Below are 17,829 nucleotides of genomic sequence, written 5' to 3' on the forward strand. Positions count from 1 at the left end.
CGACTCGAAGTCCTTTCCACCAGAACAGAGTTGTTACCCACATAAAATTCTCTTTGAAAAAAAAAAAAAAAAGCATTTAATTGCTTTTTAAGATGTTAGAAAATGAGTCTTCGGCCATGTCTCATAAAAACTATTTCTTACAACCTGCTTGTGGTAGGAGCCACATAGTGGGCAATGTGAGATTTGCCACCGGCTCACAAGACCGGAGTTCTGTTCAGCTGATCAAGGCTGATTCGAAAGCATTTGAGGGGCTGGAGATGGCCAATGTTGATGCAGTCTTTGCAGATAGTAAAGTCAGTGCATTTTTCTCCAGCATCACTCCCAGAGCCCAGGCAGGCCCAGGCTGGGACTGCGACACAAAATACATGACAATATCAAGGTACGAAAGGGGCAGGAGATCCTCCAGCCTGGTACCGTCACTTGACAGATGAGAAGACTGAGGTCTTGGGGGTGGGGGGGCTAGTCAGCCACGGAGCTGGGCCCTCCCTCCCCCACCAGACTCCTTGTGGGCGCTCACACCTATCCCCTCTCGCCACTTCTGCAGCTCATCAATGTCCTGCCTGGTCTGCGACTCTGAGAATCGGAATGCATACCTCACCACGCTAGCAGCGCTCTCCCGCGGGGTGCCGAGCATTTACTAGAAATTAGTGATTCCAAGAAAACTGCTGCAAATAAATGTCTCCATCCATCATATGAGCAGTTGTTTGAAAGGGCCTCAACTGCAGAAACAAAATAGCCCCGGATGCCTTTTGCTTTTTCCCCACAAAATGATCTACCAACCTTGTTGTTTCTCTCCTTCTTTGGCAGAACTCCTAGCCTCTACTTCCCATAGAGACCTTGCCAAATGTGACTAGACTTTCCACCAACCCAGCAAAAAGAGCTGAGGCTTGGCTTTGCAGGGAGAGGAGCACCAGCTCCTAGAGATGAAAAGCCCAGCCATTGTCAGGGATCTTTCCACTAGGCCAAGGTCAGATCTCAGCAGAAAGCCAGGCCAGTTGGCCCAGTTTCTCAAACTGATTGGTAGCTAGAGGCCGAGTCCCGATGCAGGGTCAGGGTGGAGAGCACCTTCTGAAAGGACAAGGAGCCCGGAGCGGTGGAGAGAGCTTGTTGGAAGAGACCCGTCCATCGGGAGCTTCGGCTCTCCTTCTCACCTGTTGCTGCTTATATTTGGCCAAATGAACCCATCACCTCAGGTGGAAAACTTTAAAGCTAACTTTCTCCCCACGCCAGGCTTTCGTCCAGGGCCTTGCCAGTTTCTGCCACGATACCACCATCCACTTGTCTCAGGCCTGAACTCAGCCAAGTCCTATTGATCTTTGTGCATAATGGCTTTTCTAGGGGTCCCTTGGGTGCCATCTTGGTCTCACACACCCTCCTCTCTGTCCCAGAACTTACAACAGTCCCTTAAATGGCTATCCTTGGTCTCTCCAACTCTCTCTCATACACAGATGGCCACATCGATCTTCCTCACATGGCTTTGCATGTGATCCTTGCTCATAAACTTGCAATATTCCCCAAAGTAATGAGCTGGGACTTCAAGGCCTTCCATAATTAGACCTAATACCAAGTTTCCCGACTTGCCTCCCCATTATGGGCATACTTGCATGAGTGGACACACACACACACACACACACACTTCTGATTAAGCCAGAATGATATACTCACTGTTCCTAGGAAACATTCCATGGGTTCCTGCCACTGGGCCCTTGTTCTCACCATTTCCCCATGTGGCACACCCTCCCCCATAATGTGCATGGGCCTAAATCCTCTCATCCTTCCTACCCTCCCTCCCTCTTCCACCTTGGTCCTCCTTCCAGGCCCATAAAGAGTCCTGTCCGTCCTGAATGTGTACCCCATTTGTCATCGGCACCATCTATACGAATGTGGCCTCCAGCCAACTGGCAAGTTCGAGCATGTGTCGTTCTGCCCATTTTTCGAAGCGGAAGTTGTGCCCGAAGAGGTAAAAGACCTGTCTCCTCAAGTCTGTGTAGCAAGGGGTCGTTTCAGCAGAACTAGTCCTGGTCTCCAGCCCAGCCCTCCCCCGCTACCCCTCCAATGCCAGAGGCAGAAGAGCGAGGGTGCGGGGCGGGGGGGGGGGCACTCACGCTCCAAAGACCCAGAGAAGAAGCAGTGAGTAACGGTTGGCTCCCCAGTCAGCCAGAAAAAATAGGGCACGCTCAGCTGCAGGAGGCCTCCCGCCCAGCGCCTGCCCATGGGAGCAGCCACACCTGGGCCAGAGGAGTGAGTGGCTTCATGTAGCAGCCCCACTGCCCTGCGGTAGAGACACGAGGGGGCAGTGTTTCTGGCTTCCTGGGAGGTCGCACTGACTCAGGCAACGGCCGTCCTTGCTGATTTCTGTTATCACGCTAACTTGGGGGAGTTCCGCACCGTTTGTCAGACTGTGCAGGAAAACAGTAGCCAGGCCTACAAAACAGGGCGCCTTTGTCCACAGCTGACACCCTGGCCCAGAGCCCAGCTCGGCTTCAGGGGAGGATTTAGGTCAGAAGGAAAATGGGGGTGGGGTGGCTGCAGCCTTAAAATCTGTTGTAGCGCAAGATTAGGGAGCTATTTCCCTCTTCCCACGGGCACACCCGCGTCCCCGGGAGCAGGGAGCAGGGGAGGCCTGGCCTTACCTTAGTCCTTACGACTGACTCTGAGGAGAAAACATGGGTAGGCCTGATTAACCCTGCAAAAAAAAAGCTGTTTGGCAAATTCGCATCGTGCTAGCCAGGCCCCAGGCCGTTTTGCGAGGCTCGAGTCGGAACGTTACTTACCATTTTGAGTGCGCAGACCCCTGCAGAGACGGGACCTGAGAGGCGCTTCTAGACACCCGGAGAGGTGGTCACAGGGCTGGGAAGGATTTCCAAAGAAATGAGCTCCACGAGGCACAAAAGATGTTGTCCTGAGTCATTTAGAGTTTGAGGGCTGTGTCTGCTTTATATTAAGTTCATTTTCCATGGCGCTTGGAGAAACTCTCCTCAAACAGGACTTATGAGGAGTAGCCGCTAACGACCTGCTGTCATAGTTTCCCTTTGAAGACATTTTCCTAAAAGCTCCTTTTCACAGAGATCGGCCAAAGAACCGAAAGCCAGAGCTTATCGCCCATGCGCATTTATAGGGTCAGCAAATAGGTTTCAGGTTCCTGCATCTTTTACAAAAGGGGTCAACTACTCGGGCCTGGCTTCCATGGCCGCAGGCTTTTCTGCGGCCTCGCCCGCCATCTTCTGGACAGAAGTGGTATTGCCTCCAGGGAGAGGCCTCTTCTTTGGGCAGAGGCTTCTGGAACAAACTTCAAAATCAACCAGGGGAGGGCCATGAAGAAAATCACTTTTAACTGCCAAGAAAGCACCAATTGATTTCACGTGCTACAGCAAAGCTGCATCGAACGATAGACTTTTGTTGTTGTGCTTTAGCCATTTCCATTGTGTCTTGCCTTCCTCATCGCTCCATAAGCACGAAGTTGAATACCTACTATGTGTCAGGTGCCATGCTAGGTGCTGGGGGAGAGATGAGTCAAACAGTCTCTGTTCTAAAAACAAAAACAACACACACGCACACAAAAAACCCTAAAGTCTTTTTCTATGACCCTAAAATGTCTCTTAAAAATTTTAAATTAAAAAAAAAAAGCCTGAGGTTAGAAAGTCCAGAAACATGTGAGAGTCATTAGTAACATTTCAAAGTGATTAGTGTCACGAGGGAGATGTACCACGTGCCACAAGACCCCCAAGAGAGAAAATCTGCTTGGGGCAGAGAGGGGAAATGGTCCCACCGAACAGAGAAGGTGACATTTGGGGTGAAGCAGCAAAAAGGGAGGGCTGAGAAGGCTCAAGTAAGTCTTGCTGAGTCCCACCTCTGCCTTCACTCCCCGTCGTGGTCAGCAACACTTCACTGGGAACCTGGTGGGGGTCTAGAGAAGGGGAGAGAATGAGGGTCATGGGATCTGGTTGAAGACGTCCTGTGGGGGGCTGTAGGGCCCCTGGCTCGGCCCCCAGGTGTGGGACAGCGGGTTCGCTGTGGCCAAGAGGGAGTAAGACAGCAGACGGGGTTTGGATCTCAGGTTGCCACTTCACAGCTGTGACATGGGCAAATCATTTAACTTCTGCGAGCCACCGTTTCTTCCCGCACACATAGGGGTGACGATAATCCCTCCGGAGGGAAGTTACGTGCAGCAATGCACACGGAGCCCAGCGCAGGCCTAACACACCCAGGGCTTCGTAATGGCTGGCGGTGCTGGTGCCAAGGTCCTAGTGTGGTTCTGCACGGCTCTGTGTTCACCCACTCCCAGAGGCACTCCCACCTCCAGGGTATTTGCTTATGATGTATTCCTCCCCACCTTCATCTCCTCCCTGGAACACAGATGTCCACACAGCCAGGGCTAAAGATTTGGGTTGCCACCAGGCATTCTCTGGATCTGGAACCCTTCCAAGGGTCTTGTGGGTCAGCTTTCCTGGGTGACCTTCTGATAATTCTGCAAATGGTCAGGATTAGGAATCTTTGACAAACTCCTGGGCTGAATGCCTCCCAGTGAGGACAAGCTGGACCACCAGGGGGCAGTATTGGCCAACAGCTGCTTCACAGACTTGGTTCCCCTCCTGTTGCTGGGGGAAGAGGAGGATGCCACAGCATGAAGGTGAGGAGAGGAAAGCTCTTTCCTAGAATACGTTTATTTTATGGTAACTCCCATGAAATGAAAGAAGAGGGTCAGATGAAACATTCAAGGGGGCTTTCTTTGAGGGCAACATCAACGGTGGCCGGGGAGACCTTCCATTACCTCCTCCAGCACACTCCAAAAGGCCGGCGGGGGCAGCTCTAGGAGCCTTGGAGAACGAAACCACCTGCGGTCAAGTGGAAACAGCCATAGCAGACCTCTACGAGGCAGGGCAGGCTTAAGTGCCCCGGCTTTACACACAGCAGCTGCGCCTTGGGAGGGTTTCGGTGACTTGCCAAGGTCTTGGCTTAGCTAGTGGCACAGCTGGGGCCAGAACCCCAGGACCCCTATCAGCAGTGCAGAACGTCCTCAGCGGCACTCCGCTCGTCCCCTTCTCTGAGCCCAAATGAATGAATCAGGAGTTGTTACTGAGAACCCCTGGGGCCCCAGCTGTAGAGTCTCGGCAGCCCCTTTCAGCTCTGAACGATGAAAATCCAGAATCTCAGCCTTAGGAAGGCTCTCCATGGGAATATTCCCCCCATCAAGAGCTCCAGCCTGGTGAGAGCATAAGGGCGCCTATATTCTGGCTTCTCCGAGGTCGCCACAGGTGGACTCCGCTTGAACAAGCCCAGGATATGAATGGCCTTTGGATTTGCATTCATTATAGATGGCAAGAAAGAAGCTTTGTGAAATTTTGCACAAAATTCCTTTAAATAGCAAAGTTCCCACACCCATCACCCTACTTCCCAAGCATTTAAAAGAGAGCCACACATATAAGAGTTTACTTTACACCCAGCCGTATGGGAATTCATCGGCTGCTAATTCACCCACATCAGAGTAGAGGGATCAAACAAGGAAAGTGGGTAGGAAGTGAGGCCTCTGGTTCCGCTGGGTGTGTAAAGACAAAGAGGAGAAGGCATAGCTCCTCGGCCCTCTGGCCTGCCTGCCTATGGGACACTCACTAGCCAGAAGGGAGCTGCGGCCTGTCCGGGGCCATTGGCTAAGCCAGCCCCTTCCTGGCACCCACTGTGAGCAAGGCAGTGTGCCCTGCCCCACCCAGCCTCTCATCTAGCGGGAGAGATGACACAAGCATCACAACATTTTAACACCAAGCAGCCAGAGACACAAAGCTCAAAGTGTCACAGGTGACAGGAGCCGGGATGGACCCCAAAGGTTGGAGGGGACTTTCATAGTTGGAGATAAAGGAGAGAAGGTTTTGTGGGCTAAGGAAATTGCCAGCCAAAAGCCCGGAAGACAGGCAGGCCAGGGTGAATTTCGGGAACATCCAGAAGCGCTCCTTCTCTCTCCATCCTGATTATGTATTCCACCAAGAGTTGCATCTGACCATCCGTGGTGTCCCATCCGTACCTAACACAGGGTCAAGAACCTGGAAGCCGTGCATTGTTGTCTCGGGTGAACTTCTCAAAAGGCAGGACATTCCTCCAGGGCACTGGGGCAGGTACGTTGAAAGGGAACTGAATTCCTGGTATACACACACTGTGCCAGTTATCAATTTACTGCCTCTCGGCTGCAAATCTAGCCTTCATTGCGCTGGTCCCGGTGCTGAAGTCCAGAGCCCAGAAACATTCCTCCGCCAGCGCGCGATGTTACGCCTTGTCAGTAGAGGGCGCCAGAGAGACATGGCAGGAGGAACGTGCGCCCTCCGCTTTGCTTACTCCCTCCAAGAGGCAATACTTGGCGGGGACATCCGGTGACACTAAGCGTCTGAGAGTCTATGGGGCCACTTAGGGGCAGCTTCACAACACGCTGGGGTTCTCTCCAGTGACTTCCTGCTGAGTTCAACACCAAATCCTAGGCAGCTGCCTGGTGAGTTTTGTTGGCACCCCATTGGGTAGTTTTGCCAGCCTGGATCTGCTTGACCTTTGGCCTTAGTAAACTTCCACACTGTTCAGTGGCTCCAGCCAAACCCTCTCCAGTGAGACCTGAATTGCAGCTTCAGAGGGGCATCTCTCCCCACTCTGTCCCTTTCCGTATTTTTCGGAGTTGCTTTGTCCCTGAGTAGTCGTTCTGCTGTCACCAGTTGAAATTCCTTACCCGCTGCCTTCCCTGGTGGTATTACCTTGTGGTTTCCGTCTCCCGGTTAGGCCCTGACTGAGAAAACATCCCTGCACACGCCTTCACACACATCCCCATGTGCTCTTTGGAGGCGCCCCTCAAGCAGCTCCTGGCTCCCTCAAGTAGATTTCCCCCCAAAATCCCCTGAGCATCTTGAGGTGCCCCCCCATCCCAGTGTCAACCAGGGTTCAGTCAGGAAACCAGGAACCATTCCAAGTATTTCAAGCAGGAAGGAATTTAACACAGGGACTTTCGTGCTTAACAGGCACGCCCATTCCTCACGGTCACTGTGGGCAGGTGACCCGCCTTTCTGAAACTCAGTTACCCCTTCTAGAGAGATCGAGATCATAACAGCACCTAACTCACGTGGCACCTCTGAAAAAGGACATCAAATAGTCCGTGGAAAGTTCTCTGTGCCGGTACATGGTGAGTGCCCAAGAAATGCAAGCTCTACTGGTGTTAGATTATAATCCTCTAAAAGCACCAGCGTGCCTGAGCTGAAGGGGCCCCACGCCCAACACTGGACCGGAGGCAGCCAGGAAGGGAAGAAGACATTCAGCAGGAAGACGTCCATCCCGGACCGAAGTAAAGCCTATCGCAGACTGGGGAGGGGGCCAGAAAGGGGGGGATGATGTGCAGGGTGGATACAACCCAGTGGCTCCAAGATCCCCTGCCTGTCCTCAATTAGAACAAATTATGCACCCTAAACGTCCTTCAGGCACACTGAGCAAAGTGCTCTCGTCCAGATTCATTTTAAAAATTTTAATTGAAAATGTAATATAGGCACACGATTTTTTTTAAAACGTCAGACTACAAAACGCTATACCATTAAGAATGTCTCCCTCCCTCCCCAAAGCCCCAATCCCTCAGCTCTCCCGCCTCAGAGACAGCCACCATGAACCAATTTACTATGTGTTTTGCCAGACATATTTTAGGCATACCCAAGTATAATGTGTTTTCATCTTTGAATACATATGGGAGCCCTGTTTTTGCTTTTCCACTGAATAATGTATCTTGGAAAGCATTCCATATTTGCACTGATGCCTCTCCCTTATTCCTTTTTTTCTGAAGTCTTATTCTTTTTTAAATATGCATAGTATTCTTTTTTTTTTAAGATTATTGATTTGAGAGAGAGAGAGAACATGAGCACCGGGGAGAGGCAGAGGTAGAGGGGGAAGCAGGCTCCCCACTCAGGGAGCTCAATGCGGGGCTCGATCCCAGGACCCCGGGATCACGACCTGAGCCAAAGGCAGATGCCTAACTGACTGAGCCCCCCAGGCGTCCCCAAATGTGCACAGTGTTCTTGACATAGGTACAGCACTTATTATTTAAACAGAGCTCGTCCTACCATAATGTCATCATAAAAATCTATTGTGCGGACCGACTTCTTTATTTTCACGAAGTAAAAAAAATCATCTCACCTCTTAGAGTTGGAGCCCCAACGACTGTCCTTATGATCTAATATAAAAACACCGGGAAGGAGATGGGAAACCCGCATTCCAGTCCTGTCTCAGCCAACAATGTCCTTGGCACTCAGACACCAATCTCTTCACCTCCCTGTGTGACTCAGGTCCCTTGCTTGTCAGGCAATAATTGTACCTGCTTTAAAATTGCCTCACCAGGGCATTCTGAGAATCAAATGAGACAACGTACACGAAAGCTTTGAGTGCTGTGCTAATACCCAACTCTCTCATCTGGTCACTGGCCAAACCTCGAATTGATTCGTTGCTCTATGAATGTGCCCATAAATAACACGGTGCCTGCCGCCCCCAGCGCCCCTTCTAGAGGAAACCCATCCCCCGCTCCCCACCCCACAGCTCCTGCTGCCGGACAGGGACAGCCCGAGGCTGCCTGCCGTGTGCTGCACTGTAAACCCTGCCTTCTCCGACCTTCCACTTCTCCACCTCGGCGCTGGACCTGGCAGAGCGCGCTGGGAGCGCCGTAAACTTCCCAGGGGCTACAGTGAGGAGCTCTGCCCAAATAGAGACAAACCGAGTCATGCTGACTCTTGCTTTTGGCACAGTCTACTAGGAAGTCACAAGTGACTACGATAGTTAGGACAAGCGTAAGATGGAAGACGCAGAGAGAGGCCATGCAGTCAGGGCCCCGATGGGCCATTCCACGCTGCAGTTAGCAGTCAGCTGAAATTGAGAGAGGAAGCAGAAACCCCAAATACACTGAAGCGATGACATAGAGAAAAAGTGGCGGATGCTGGTGAGAAGTGAAAGGACACAGAGACGCAAAACCACCAGAAGCAGCACGTGAGAGCAGCGACAGGACAGGTGCAGCTGTCCCAGCTCAGCTGCTGAACCCAGCACGGAACGGCCCTGGGGAGGCCCAGTCCTCCAGGTCCCTGTTGGGCTCCCAGGTGACCCCGTCTCCTTCACTCCCTCACGTGGCTTTACTCTAACCTGCTTTTCCCTGGGCCTGCTGGAGGAGGGGAGACCCTTTTCATGCCACCAGGAGTGCCAAACCAACCCAAGGCTCGTGAGACCCCCGTGCCCAGCTTCCTGTAGGGTCCCCTAAAGGATGGGTGTGTGAGGATCTTACCTTGGGGCAGGAGAAATGAGAGTCCTAGACTCTGTTTTGCTTCGGAACATGCAGCTTTGCTTAATGAATTACTGCGGTTTCACAGAGGTCAGCTTCCTGGGAAAAGGTCAGAGTGGAGAGGGGCAGAGAGCAGAAGTGGAGAGGAAGATGGATAGGACTGAGCAGCTGAGATTTCGCTCATGCGGATCCTTCCCTCTTGCTCAAATTCCATGTACCTTCATGCTACTTCTTCCACTAAACCCTTCCCAGCTGCTTCAGCCGTAGCAGCCCTGGTCTTCTTAACTACAGTGACTGACTGCATTGCCTGATGGGCCCCAACATTTCATCATCCTGCCCTGGAGCCATACCATTTACCCTACGGCTTTCCAGTTCTTTCTACTAAAAAGGCAGAATACGTTTCTCCATCCTTCGACGTTGGGTTTGGCTATGTGGCCACCTTATATTATTGGCCAAAGCCAACAGAATCAGATCGAGGCGATGGTGTACCAATTCCAAGGCCTCTTGTGCTCCTTCCATTGCCATGAAAAGAGCGCGCCCGGGCTAATCTTCTGTTGCCAAGAAGAGGATGAGGGACGTGTGGAACGAAGTGGCCTGGGACAAGACCGTAGTCGAGCCCAGCCTAGATCAGCCAAGTCTTAGGTGCCTGGCTACATAAATGTGTATTGCTTTATGCCACTGACTTTCTGTGGTTGCTTGATAGACAGCTGATACACCTACCCATAGCACTTATGCTTTTTAGTGCTTGATGATTTTTAACGACAGTTCATTATTTGGTCATACATCGTTGTTTCTTTGGGTAGGTCTCTCCTAGTTAACACCAGATTCAGCAAATAAAAATACAGGGTCCCCACTTAAATTTGAATTTCAGAAAAACAAGGAATAATTTTATAAGGGCATCCCATGCAATTTTTAGGAAATATTTATACAAAAGATTATTTACTTAAAATCCAAATGCAACAGGGTATCCCTGTGTTTATCTAGCAATCTACTTCCAGTGCTTGAGGCAACACCAACATCTGACTCAGCAACTGTGAGACATCGTGTGTTCATCATTATAATGCTGGGAGACAAAAGCCATGGTTTTCTCACTTTCTTTTCTCCTGTGACAAACCCACCCCTTACAGTGATGACGATGATGATGATGGTGACAATGACGATGATGGTTTACTTAGCCCTGTATAGGCAGGTAGCGGGCAAATACACTGTCTTGTTTTCACATCAGTGCTACAGTGCAGTGAAACGGCAAATCTTACCCCCGTTTATAAATGAGGACACTGAGCCCCAGATGGGCAAAATAACTTTCCCTTGGACACACAGCTAGTGAAAGTGGCAAAGCTAAAACTCAAATACAGTCCTTTCACTTTCCATAATGCAATTTCGTCTCCAACTACTGAAAAGGTTTTCTGTCATTTTCACAAAAGATGGCAAAGCATATTCCCCAGCCTCCCAGTTTCTTTCTTGGTCCCCCTCAGTCCATTCTCCGAGTGAGGGGAGTTGTGTTAGCGTGCTAGGGCTTCCACAACAAAGTACAAAGCACCACAGACTGGGGAGCTTAAACCACAGAAATGTATTTTCTCACAGTTCTGGAGCTGGAAAGTCCGATATCTGGAGGCTGGGGTTTGTTCTGTCCAAAGGCTCTGAGGGAAGGGTCCGTTCCAGCCCTGCAGTGGTTAATTTTGGCTCAACCTGACTGGGCCATGGGGTGCCCAAACTACTTCTCAGTGTGTGTGTGTGTGTGTGTGAGGCTATTTCTGGAAGAGATTAGCATTTGAATTGGTGGGCTGAGTAAATCAGGTGGCCCCACCCATTACGAATGGGCATCATCTAATCCTTTGAGGGACTGAATAGAATAAAACTGTGGGAGAGGGGCACCTGGGTGGCTCAGTCAGTTAAGCATCGGATTCTTTTGATTTCAGCTCAGGTCATGGTCTCGCAGTCGTGGGATCGAGCCCCAAGTTGGGCTCAGCACTCAGTATAGAGTCTGCTTCAGATTCTCTCTCCCTCTCCTCTCCTTTCCTCTCTGCCCCTTCCACTCCCACTCTCTCTGCCCGACTGCTTGAGCTGAGCTATCGGTCTTCTCCTGGCCGTGGACTGGGACTTACATCCGTAGCACTCCTGCCTATTAGACCTTTGGATCAGGACTGGAATTTACACCACCAGCTTTCCTGGGACTCCCGCTCACAGACAGCAGATCATGCCACTTCTGCTCAGCCTTTACAATCACATGAGCCAATTCCTTGTAATAAGTCATATATGATATGATATATATAGATGTATATATATTCTGTTTCTCTGGAGAACACTGACTGATCATACAAGGCCTCTCTCTTTGGTTTGTAGAGGTCATCTTTTCCCTTATGTTCACACCATCTTCCTTCTGTGCATGTCCGTACCTGAATTTCCTCTTCTTCTTTTTTTTTTTTAATGTTTTATTTATTTGAGAAAGAGAAAGTACACAGAAGGAGAGGGTGAAGGAGAAGCAGACTCCCTGCTGAGCAGGGAGCCTGACGCGGGGCTCGATCCTGGGACCCTGGGATCGTGACCTGAGCCCAAGGCAGACGCTTAACCGACTGAGCCACCCAGGTGCCCCCAGATTTCCTTTTCTTATAAGCACATCTGTCATATTGGATTAGAACCTACCCTAATGAGCTCATTTTAACTTAATCACTTCTAGAAAGGCCCCAGCTCTAAGTAAGGTCACACTCTAAGGTACTGGGGTTAGGACTGCAACATGTGAATTTGGGGGGAGACACGATTCAGCCTATAACATGGTTTGTGGGGCTAACTGTAACTCACCCCAATACAGTCTGTCCTTAAAAGAGGGACCCAAGGGAGGAGATTTCAAAGGATGGAACTCTGGATTCAAGTGGTGGAATTCTAGTGTCTAAAGCAGTCCCTGGGGTGGTGAAGGCCCATCCTACAGTTCCTAATAATGGGCCTCAAAGGCGTGTCACACCCTCTGCCAGAGGGGCCCTAGCAACGAGTAGAATGTGGGTTATTATGAGGACAGGGGATTGTGATGGTGGCCCGGCTGTGGAATCTGGTGAGACCAAATGTTAGTACCTTAAAAGATGTCCTTTGGCCCCAGTTGGCAGCACTGTGGTTTTCTGGATGGCAGCAGAGGACAGAGAAATGATGGAAGCCCGGGGAGCAGGAGAAATGCCCATGCCCCCATGCCCAACCTTCCCCAAGGCGGTGCCTGATGACCCCATGTCTGAAGGGAAATCAAGGGCTTCTTTGGTAAGGTGAGGGGGGTGCCTTGTTTCACTGCCCCGCCTGTCCCTACGTGGGGAGGAGAGTATCACTGGAACACATGATAGGAGCTGAGTGCTAGGAGATCCCAGAGAGCTGCTAAGAAGAGCAAGTCATGTGCACCCCACCCCCACAGCTGGCCCCCAGCTGTCACCAGGGACCAGGTAGCCCTTAATGAGATTGTGAAGTCATCTGAGGCTGGCTTTGGTCTCTCCCACCTACGTCCCCATTCAGGGCCCTGTCCTCTCTCTGTGAATGGGACCTGGCTCCCCCATAGCCCTTGTGTTGGTCCCCTACATTTAGGCTCCTCCCTCTGTAGGCCCAGGAGGACCGGGTGTCTCATTGTCTCAAAGTTAGAGTGGGGGTGGGAAAGTTACCAGGAAGACAGACTTCTGCCTCAGCTCCTCAAGCCTCCCCCTTGCAACTTGAGGGCACCCTTCCTTCGTGTCAGTGCGCCCTCCGCTTCCCTGTAACTCCAGGTGAGTGCACCTGTGGTTAGAACTCGGTCTAGATCCTTACAGGTCACAGCCCTCTCTCACACGTCCCACCCAGTCCACTGTGGCACGGAGGTGCCCGGGGTGGCGTGGGCGCAGCCCCAGGCCCACTCTGCACTGCCCCCTGACTCGCCCCTTCACTGCGCCAGGAGGCAGAGTCCCCGAAGCCAGACTCTTCCTACAACCAGCTGGAGGAGATGGAAGCTTGCGAGGACGGAGGCTGCCCAGGGCCACCCAAGTCACCGTCCTCCAAGGCCAGCTCCGCCGCCAAGGGCCAGGCGGGCGACGGACCTGAACTCGGGGAGCTGCCCCCCACGCCGGCCGCCCCCGAGACCCCGGCCACCGAGCGCAACACAGAGATGGAGCTGGAGAAGGTGCGCATGGAGTTCGAGCTCACGCGGCTTAAGTACCTGCACGAGGAGAACGAGCGCCAGCGGCAGCACGAGGAGGTGATGGAGCAGCTTCAGCAGCAGGTGACGCCCCGCCTGGTAGGTGACAGAGAAGGAGGGGCGCTGGCGAGAGGCCCGCAGGTCCCTCCCGGAGGGCTGGGGCCGTTCCTGAGGGTCGGGGGAGCCCACCTGACCTGCTTCCCCCTGCCCTGGCCCAGAGACGGGCTGCCGGCTGCATTAGAGCTTCCCTGCTAAGCTGAGATCAACTCTTTCAGGAGAGTTGACCCTGCGAGGGGCCCCACAACCACCTGTCCACCTGTCCACCTGTCCACCCGCCTGCCGACAGCTTTCCTTCTCGGGGACTGCATTTCCACCACTCCCTGGTCCTCTGCAACTCGTGTAAGAGAGGGGAACCCAACTGCAGTCCGCCCAGGGCGTTTTGATAAAGCCATCACCTCCCCTCACCAGAGCTGCATTTGTTCTGTTGCATAGCTTTGCCTTGTTGCCAACTAAAACTTCGACATCTTTAGCCAGGAAATGGACCACTCTCCCCTAATCTGTTTTAAATGGGGGATAAGAAAGCCTGCTTTTGGTCCAATGCGATGGGAAGGGGTAAGCACTGTGAGACTGGGCTGTTAAGTCCTAAATAATGAGAAGAAGCCTTTGTTGAAAACGTGTTGCCTGGGCTTTGAGATCAGTCCTGGGTTAAAACTCTGGCTCTATCGTGTATAATCCGCATGACATTGGGCAAGTTACGAATCCTCCTTGGACCTTGGTTTGCTCATCTGGAAAGTAGTCCCTGCCTCATAGGGTCATAATGAGGAGTAAAGAGCAGGCACGCATGCGAGGCACTTTGCGATGAGCCTGGCACATTAGGTAAGCACTCAATAAATGTTAGCTATTACCATTTTATGTACTCATGCAATTCACTTCTTGACCCAAATGCAACAACTTACATTCATCACTTTTCAGTTTTATTGGGATGTAACGTATTAGCTGTGCTTCCCAGCTCTGAGTCATCCTCACTTCTGAGAAACTTCCCTTCTGTCTTTATCCAAGTCATTGCTATAATTGTTGAGGAGGATATGACCTAAAGTAAATACCACTGTAAGATCTCCCTACAGGTTAGCAATGTTCCATTAATCAGCACCCTTGGGTTACATTTTATCCAGCTCACATTTCTCTACCTTGTCCAAAAAACTATCTTGAGACACACTGTCAAATGGTTTCCCAGAATTAAGATATTATACGACCTACAGCATTTCCCTAATTGACTGGTCCATTCTTTTTTTAAGAAAAGGAGATTGGTTTTGCATGATTTGTTTTCAATGAACACATGCTGGGTTTTAACAACTATCGTTGGTTTTTTTTTTTTTTTTGGGGTTTTTTTTACTGCTCGCAAAATACCTGCTTAATTATACACTGAATGGTTTTGCTGAGCCAAGTCAAGCCTATTGAACTGGGATCACCAGAATCCATCTTTTTTCCTCTCTTTTTAAAAATCTAGAAAGCATTTGCTTGTCTCTAAGATTCTGGCACATTTCCTGAGATTTTTTTTTTTTTTTCCTCACTAGTAAGTTCCATTTCCAAGCCTGGGGTTTTGTTCTCAGTATCGTGGGATAAAATGTGTCACGAGTTGGGGCCTGAAACTCCTTAAAGCCCCTGTGGTTACAGGACTATGCGTTTGCTCTATGCCTGCTTCTAACCATACTTGTTTTCCCTTTTTTAGTTTGAAAATCTTACTCTTGCTGGATGAGCTGGAAACCCTTGTGTAAAGTCTTATCTGCTGTCTGTCTTCTGCTCAAAAGATAGACCATTGAAAGTGTTGTGAAAAGCCTAAAAGGTCTCACAAATCCACGTTTGTTTGTCAAAATCACAATTATCACCCATGAGCATTTCAGACTGAAAACACATGCTGGCTGCTTCTGGCGGCAGAAGTCCACGGACCCGGAGCCGTAGCGGGTCTGCAGACCACCTGCGCAGCGCCCCCTCCCGCTAGAATGCTGGGTTTCTTCCTCTGGTCTTCAACCTGCCTTGCTATTCACTTTAGAAATGGCATCACTGGAGTCATTTTCTGCCTGCTCCGGTTTATTGATTTGCCCTCACATTTTCCGTAGTTGTCCAAACAATGGTGTGTCCACAACCCCGGTCTTTGGTAATCGTTTACAGAAGTGTTTTATGTTTTGTGCATTTACTGGCAGGTGGAAAGCTGACTTGATGTTTAAGCCCCCTCCCCACTCCCTCTTTTTCTGGATGAATGGGTAGGTAGATAGATTCATTGTATTGAAAACTATCTCTGTGAGTATGTTTCTAGCTAGCTTAGGGCATCCCGGTCCCTGCCATCTGCCTGCTTACAAAAAAGCATGGCATGATTTTAAAAGATATTTTAAAGAATAAACCATGGGTGATGCCTTCTTAACTACGGATCAAAATAGTTATGTCAGCTTTCGCTATACTTATATGTTGAAGCTTTCTACAGTTAAAATAGGGGCTTGTTGGACCTCAATTATATAGATTCCAGAAATGAGCAGTACGCAGGCAGAATCAGCCAGACGACTCAAGAGGCTTTTCCCAGGCTCCATATTGGAAGGGTTCAGGGAGACCCTATCTCCTGTCTCTGACCACCCGTCCCCCAGGGAGATCCAAACTCTGGCCGAGAGACCACAGACTGACCCCGTGAGACATTTGCCAGGACAAGAGAGTCAGAAACAGGCACTTATGCCCAAGGGACACCCTCCCATTGTGCCACTGTGCAGAGAACAAGGCTGAGTGTCAGGGCAAGCCGTCCAGAGAACATTCCCGAGACCCGGCGTGCACATCTGGGGACCTCAGAGTCAGAGAGAGTCTGCCACCCACATGACTCGGAGGCAGCAGAGAACCCGGAGAAAGGACGGTGTCGCCTGGCACCTGACTCAGGAGGGCTAAGGACAGACTGAAGAAGTGAAAACCCATGAGGTCCCTCTCCGTACCTATGACCTTGCTGGGAATGTTTCTGTTCTTGGCCCACTCTTCCTCCCATAGTCTGTGAGGGGGGCACAGTGACCTTTCCCTCAGGTGAGGAAGATGACCTGCTCAAAGTCACATTCCGGAAGGGACAGGAGCAGGACAGACACCCAGACCTGCCTGGCCGCTGAGCAGCACGGTTGGGCCAGCGGCACTCTCTTCTTTCCCCACAGTTCTCGGGAGGCCTCCAGGACCTCCTGCTTCCCCAGAACCAGTTTGCCATGTTCCTGTACTGCTTCGTCTTTATACACATAATCTATGTCACCAAGGAGATGATCTTCTTTCTCTTCTCCAAGCACTACCTGTTCTGCATTGCGGCCATTTTGCTCTGTTTGATTAAAACGTTATGGTCATACTTCTAGGTGCTTTTGCTCCCTCCATCACTGGCAAGCCCCATGCTAGTGGGTTACCAGGACATGATCCAAGTAAGCCCCTGCCCCCCTCCCTCCTCCTTCCCTCACGCGAGCCTCCCTCCAATCAGAACTTGCTGTTAGGAAAGGCTCTGCTGTCAACCATTTACACTTTAGTGTGAAGAAACGTGTTCAGGCCTTGTACGAAGCCTGAGTTCTCAGTGTGGATGAAGATGCTTTGTACACTGAGGGGGCATCTAGGGAGATATCTAGAGGGAGAAGGGGTTTGGGGTTTCTAGAATCACAGAAATCGTACCATGACCAGGTTGGTTTGGGATCCACCATGTCTACTCACTTGCATAGATCTTCTCTGAGGTGTGGGGTGCTAGGGTAAGCTTGGGGATAAGCCCCCCAAAAATGTGCATGTCCCAATCCCCAGAATCTGTGAATATGTTACCTTACATAGCAAAAGAGACTTAGAGAGGTGATTAAATGAAAGACCTTACAATGGGGAGATGAGCCTGGATTATTCTACAGGCCCAACGGTCATCACAAGGGTTTTTATAAGAGGGAGGCAGGAGGGCGAGAGTCAGAGAAGCAAGGGGATGTGACCACGGAAGCAGAAGTTGGGACGAGCCAAGGAGTCCAGGCAGCCTTTAGAGAAGGCACAGAAACGAATTTTCTCCTAGAGCCTCCAGAAAGAATGTAGCTCAGCCAACCCATTTTAGACATGTGACCACGAGAACCATAAGAGAATAAATCAGAGTTGCTTTAAGCCACTAAGTGTGTAGTACCGTGTGACAGCAGTACCAGGAGACTCATGCAGGAGCCCAGCCTCCCCAGGCTCTTCCCAGCTCTGGAAACATGTCAGGATAGCAGCACCAGGCCATGGAGAAGAGTCCATGTAGCCCTGGGCCTGAGCGGGACTGTCTAGTCAGTCATGTAGGCTAGGAGCCTGCCCTCAGGCAACAGGCAATTCAGAGAGAGTCCTGAAGCTCCCAGGAGCCCAGGACAGGCCTATCAGAGTCTCACGGGCAAAGGCTATCCCTACCACTGAGCAGTGCGTG

At 51.0% G+C, this 17,829-nt stretch overlaps 1 protein-coding gene across 1 annotated transcript; it reads left to right on the plus strand.

The window, feature by feature from the left end:
* The first annotated feature begins 12,385 nt into the window (after positions 1-12,385).
* Positions 12,386-16,774, plus strand: TMEM247 (transmembrane protein 247). Its single transcript, XM_087863906.1, has 4 exons — positions 12,386-12,514; positions 13,120-13,125; positions 13,170-13,508; positions 16,586-16,774. Exons 1-4 carry the CDS (start codon positions 12,386-12,388, stop codon positions 16,772-16,774), a joined length of 663 nt encoding a protein of 220 aa, XP_087720032.1.
* The last annotated feature ends 1,055 nt before the right edge of the window (positions 16,775-17,829 follow it).

This window comes from Ursus americanus, chromosome 7 (assembly GCF_024610735.1).
Source record: "Ursus americanus isolate L20-20 chromosome 7, mUrsAme1.1.p, whole genome shotgun sequence".
Lineage (NCBI taxonomy): Eukaryota > Metazoa > Chordata > Mammalia > Carnivora > Ursidae > Ursus > Ursus americanus.

Excerpts from the sequence above, each read along its gene's own strand:
- TMEM247 (XM_087863906.1), top strand. The coding sequence starts at position 12,386 with ATGGCAGCAGAGGACAGAGAAATGATGGAAGCCCGGGGAGCAGGAGAA. Across the intron at positions 13,509-16,585 it reads AGCAGGTGACGCCCCGCCTG|TTCTCGGGAGGCCTCCAGGA; the intron begins GTAGGTGACAGA and ends CTTTCCCCACAG.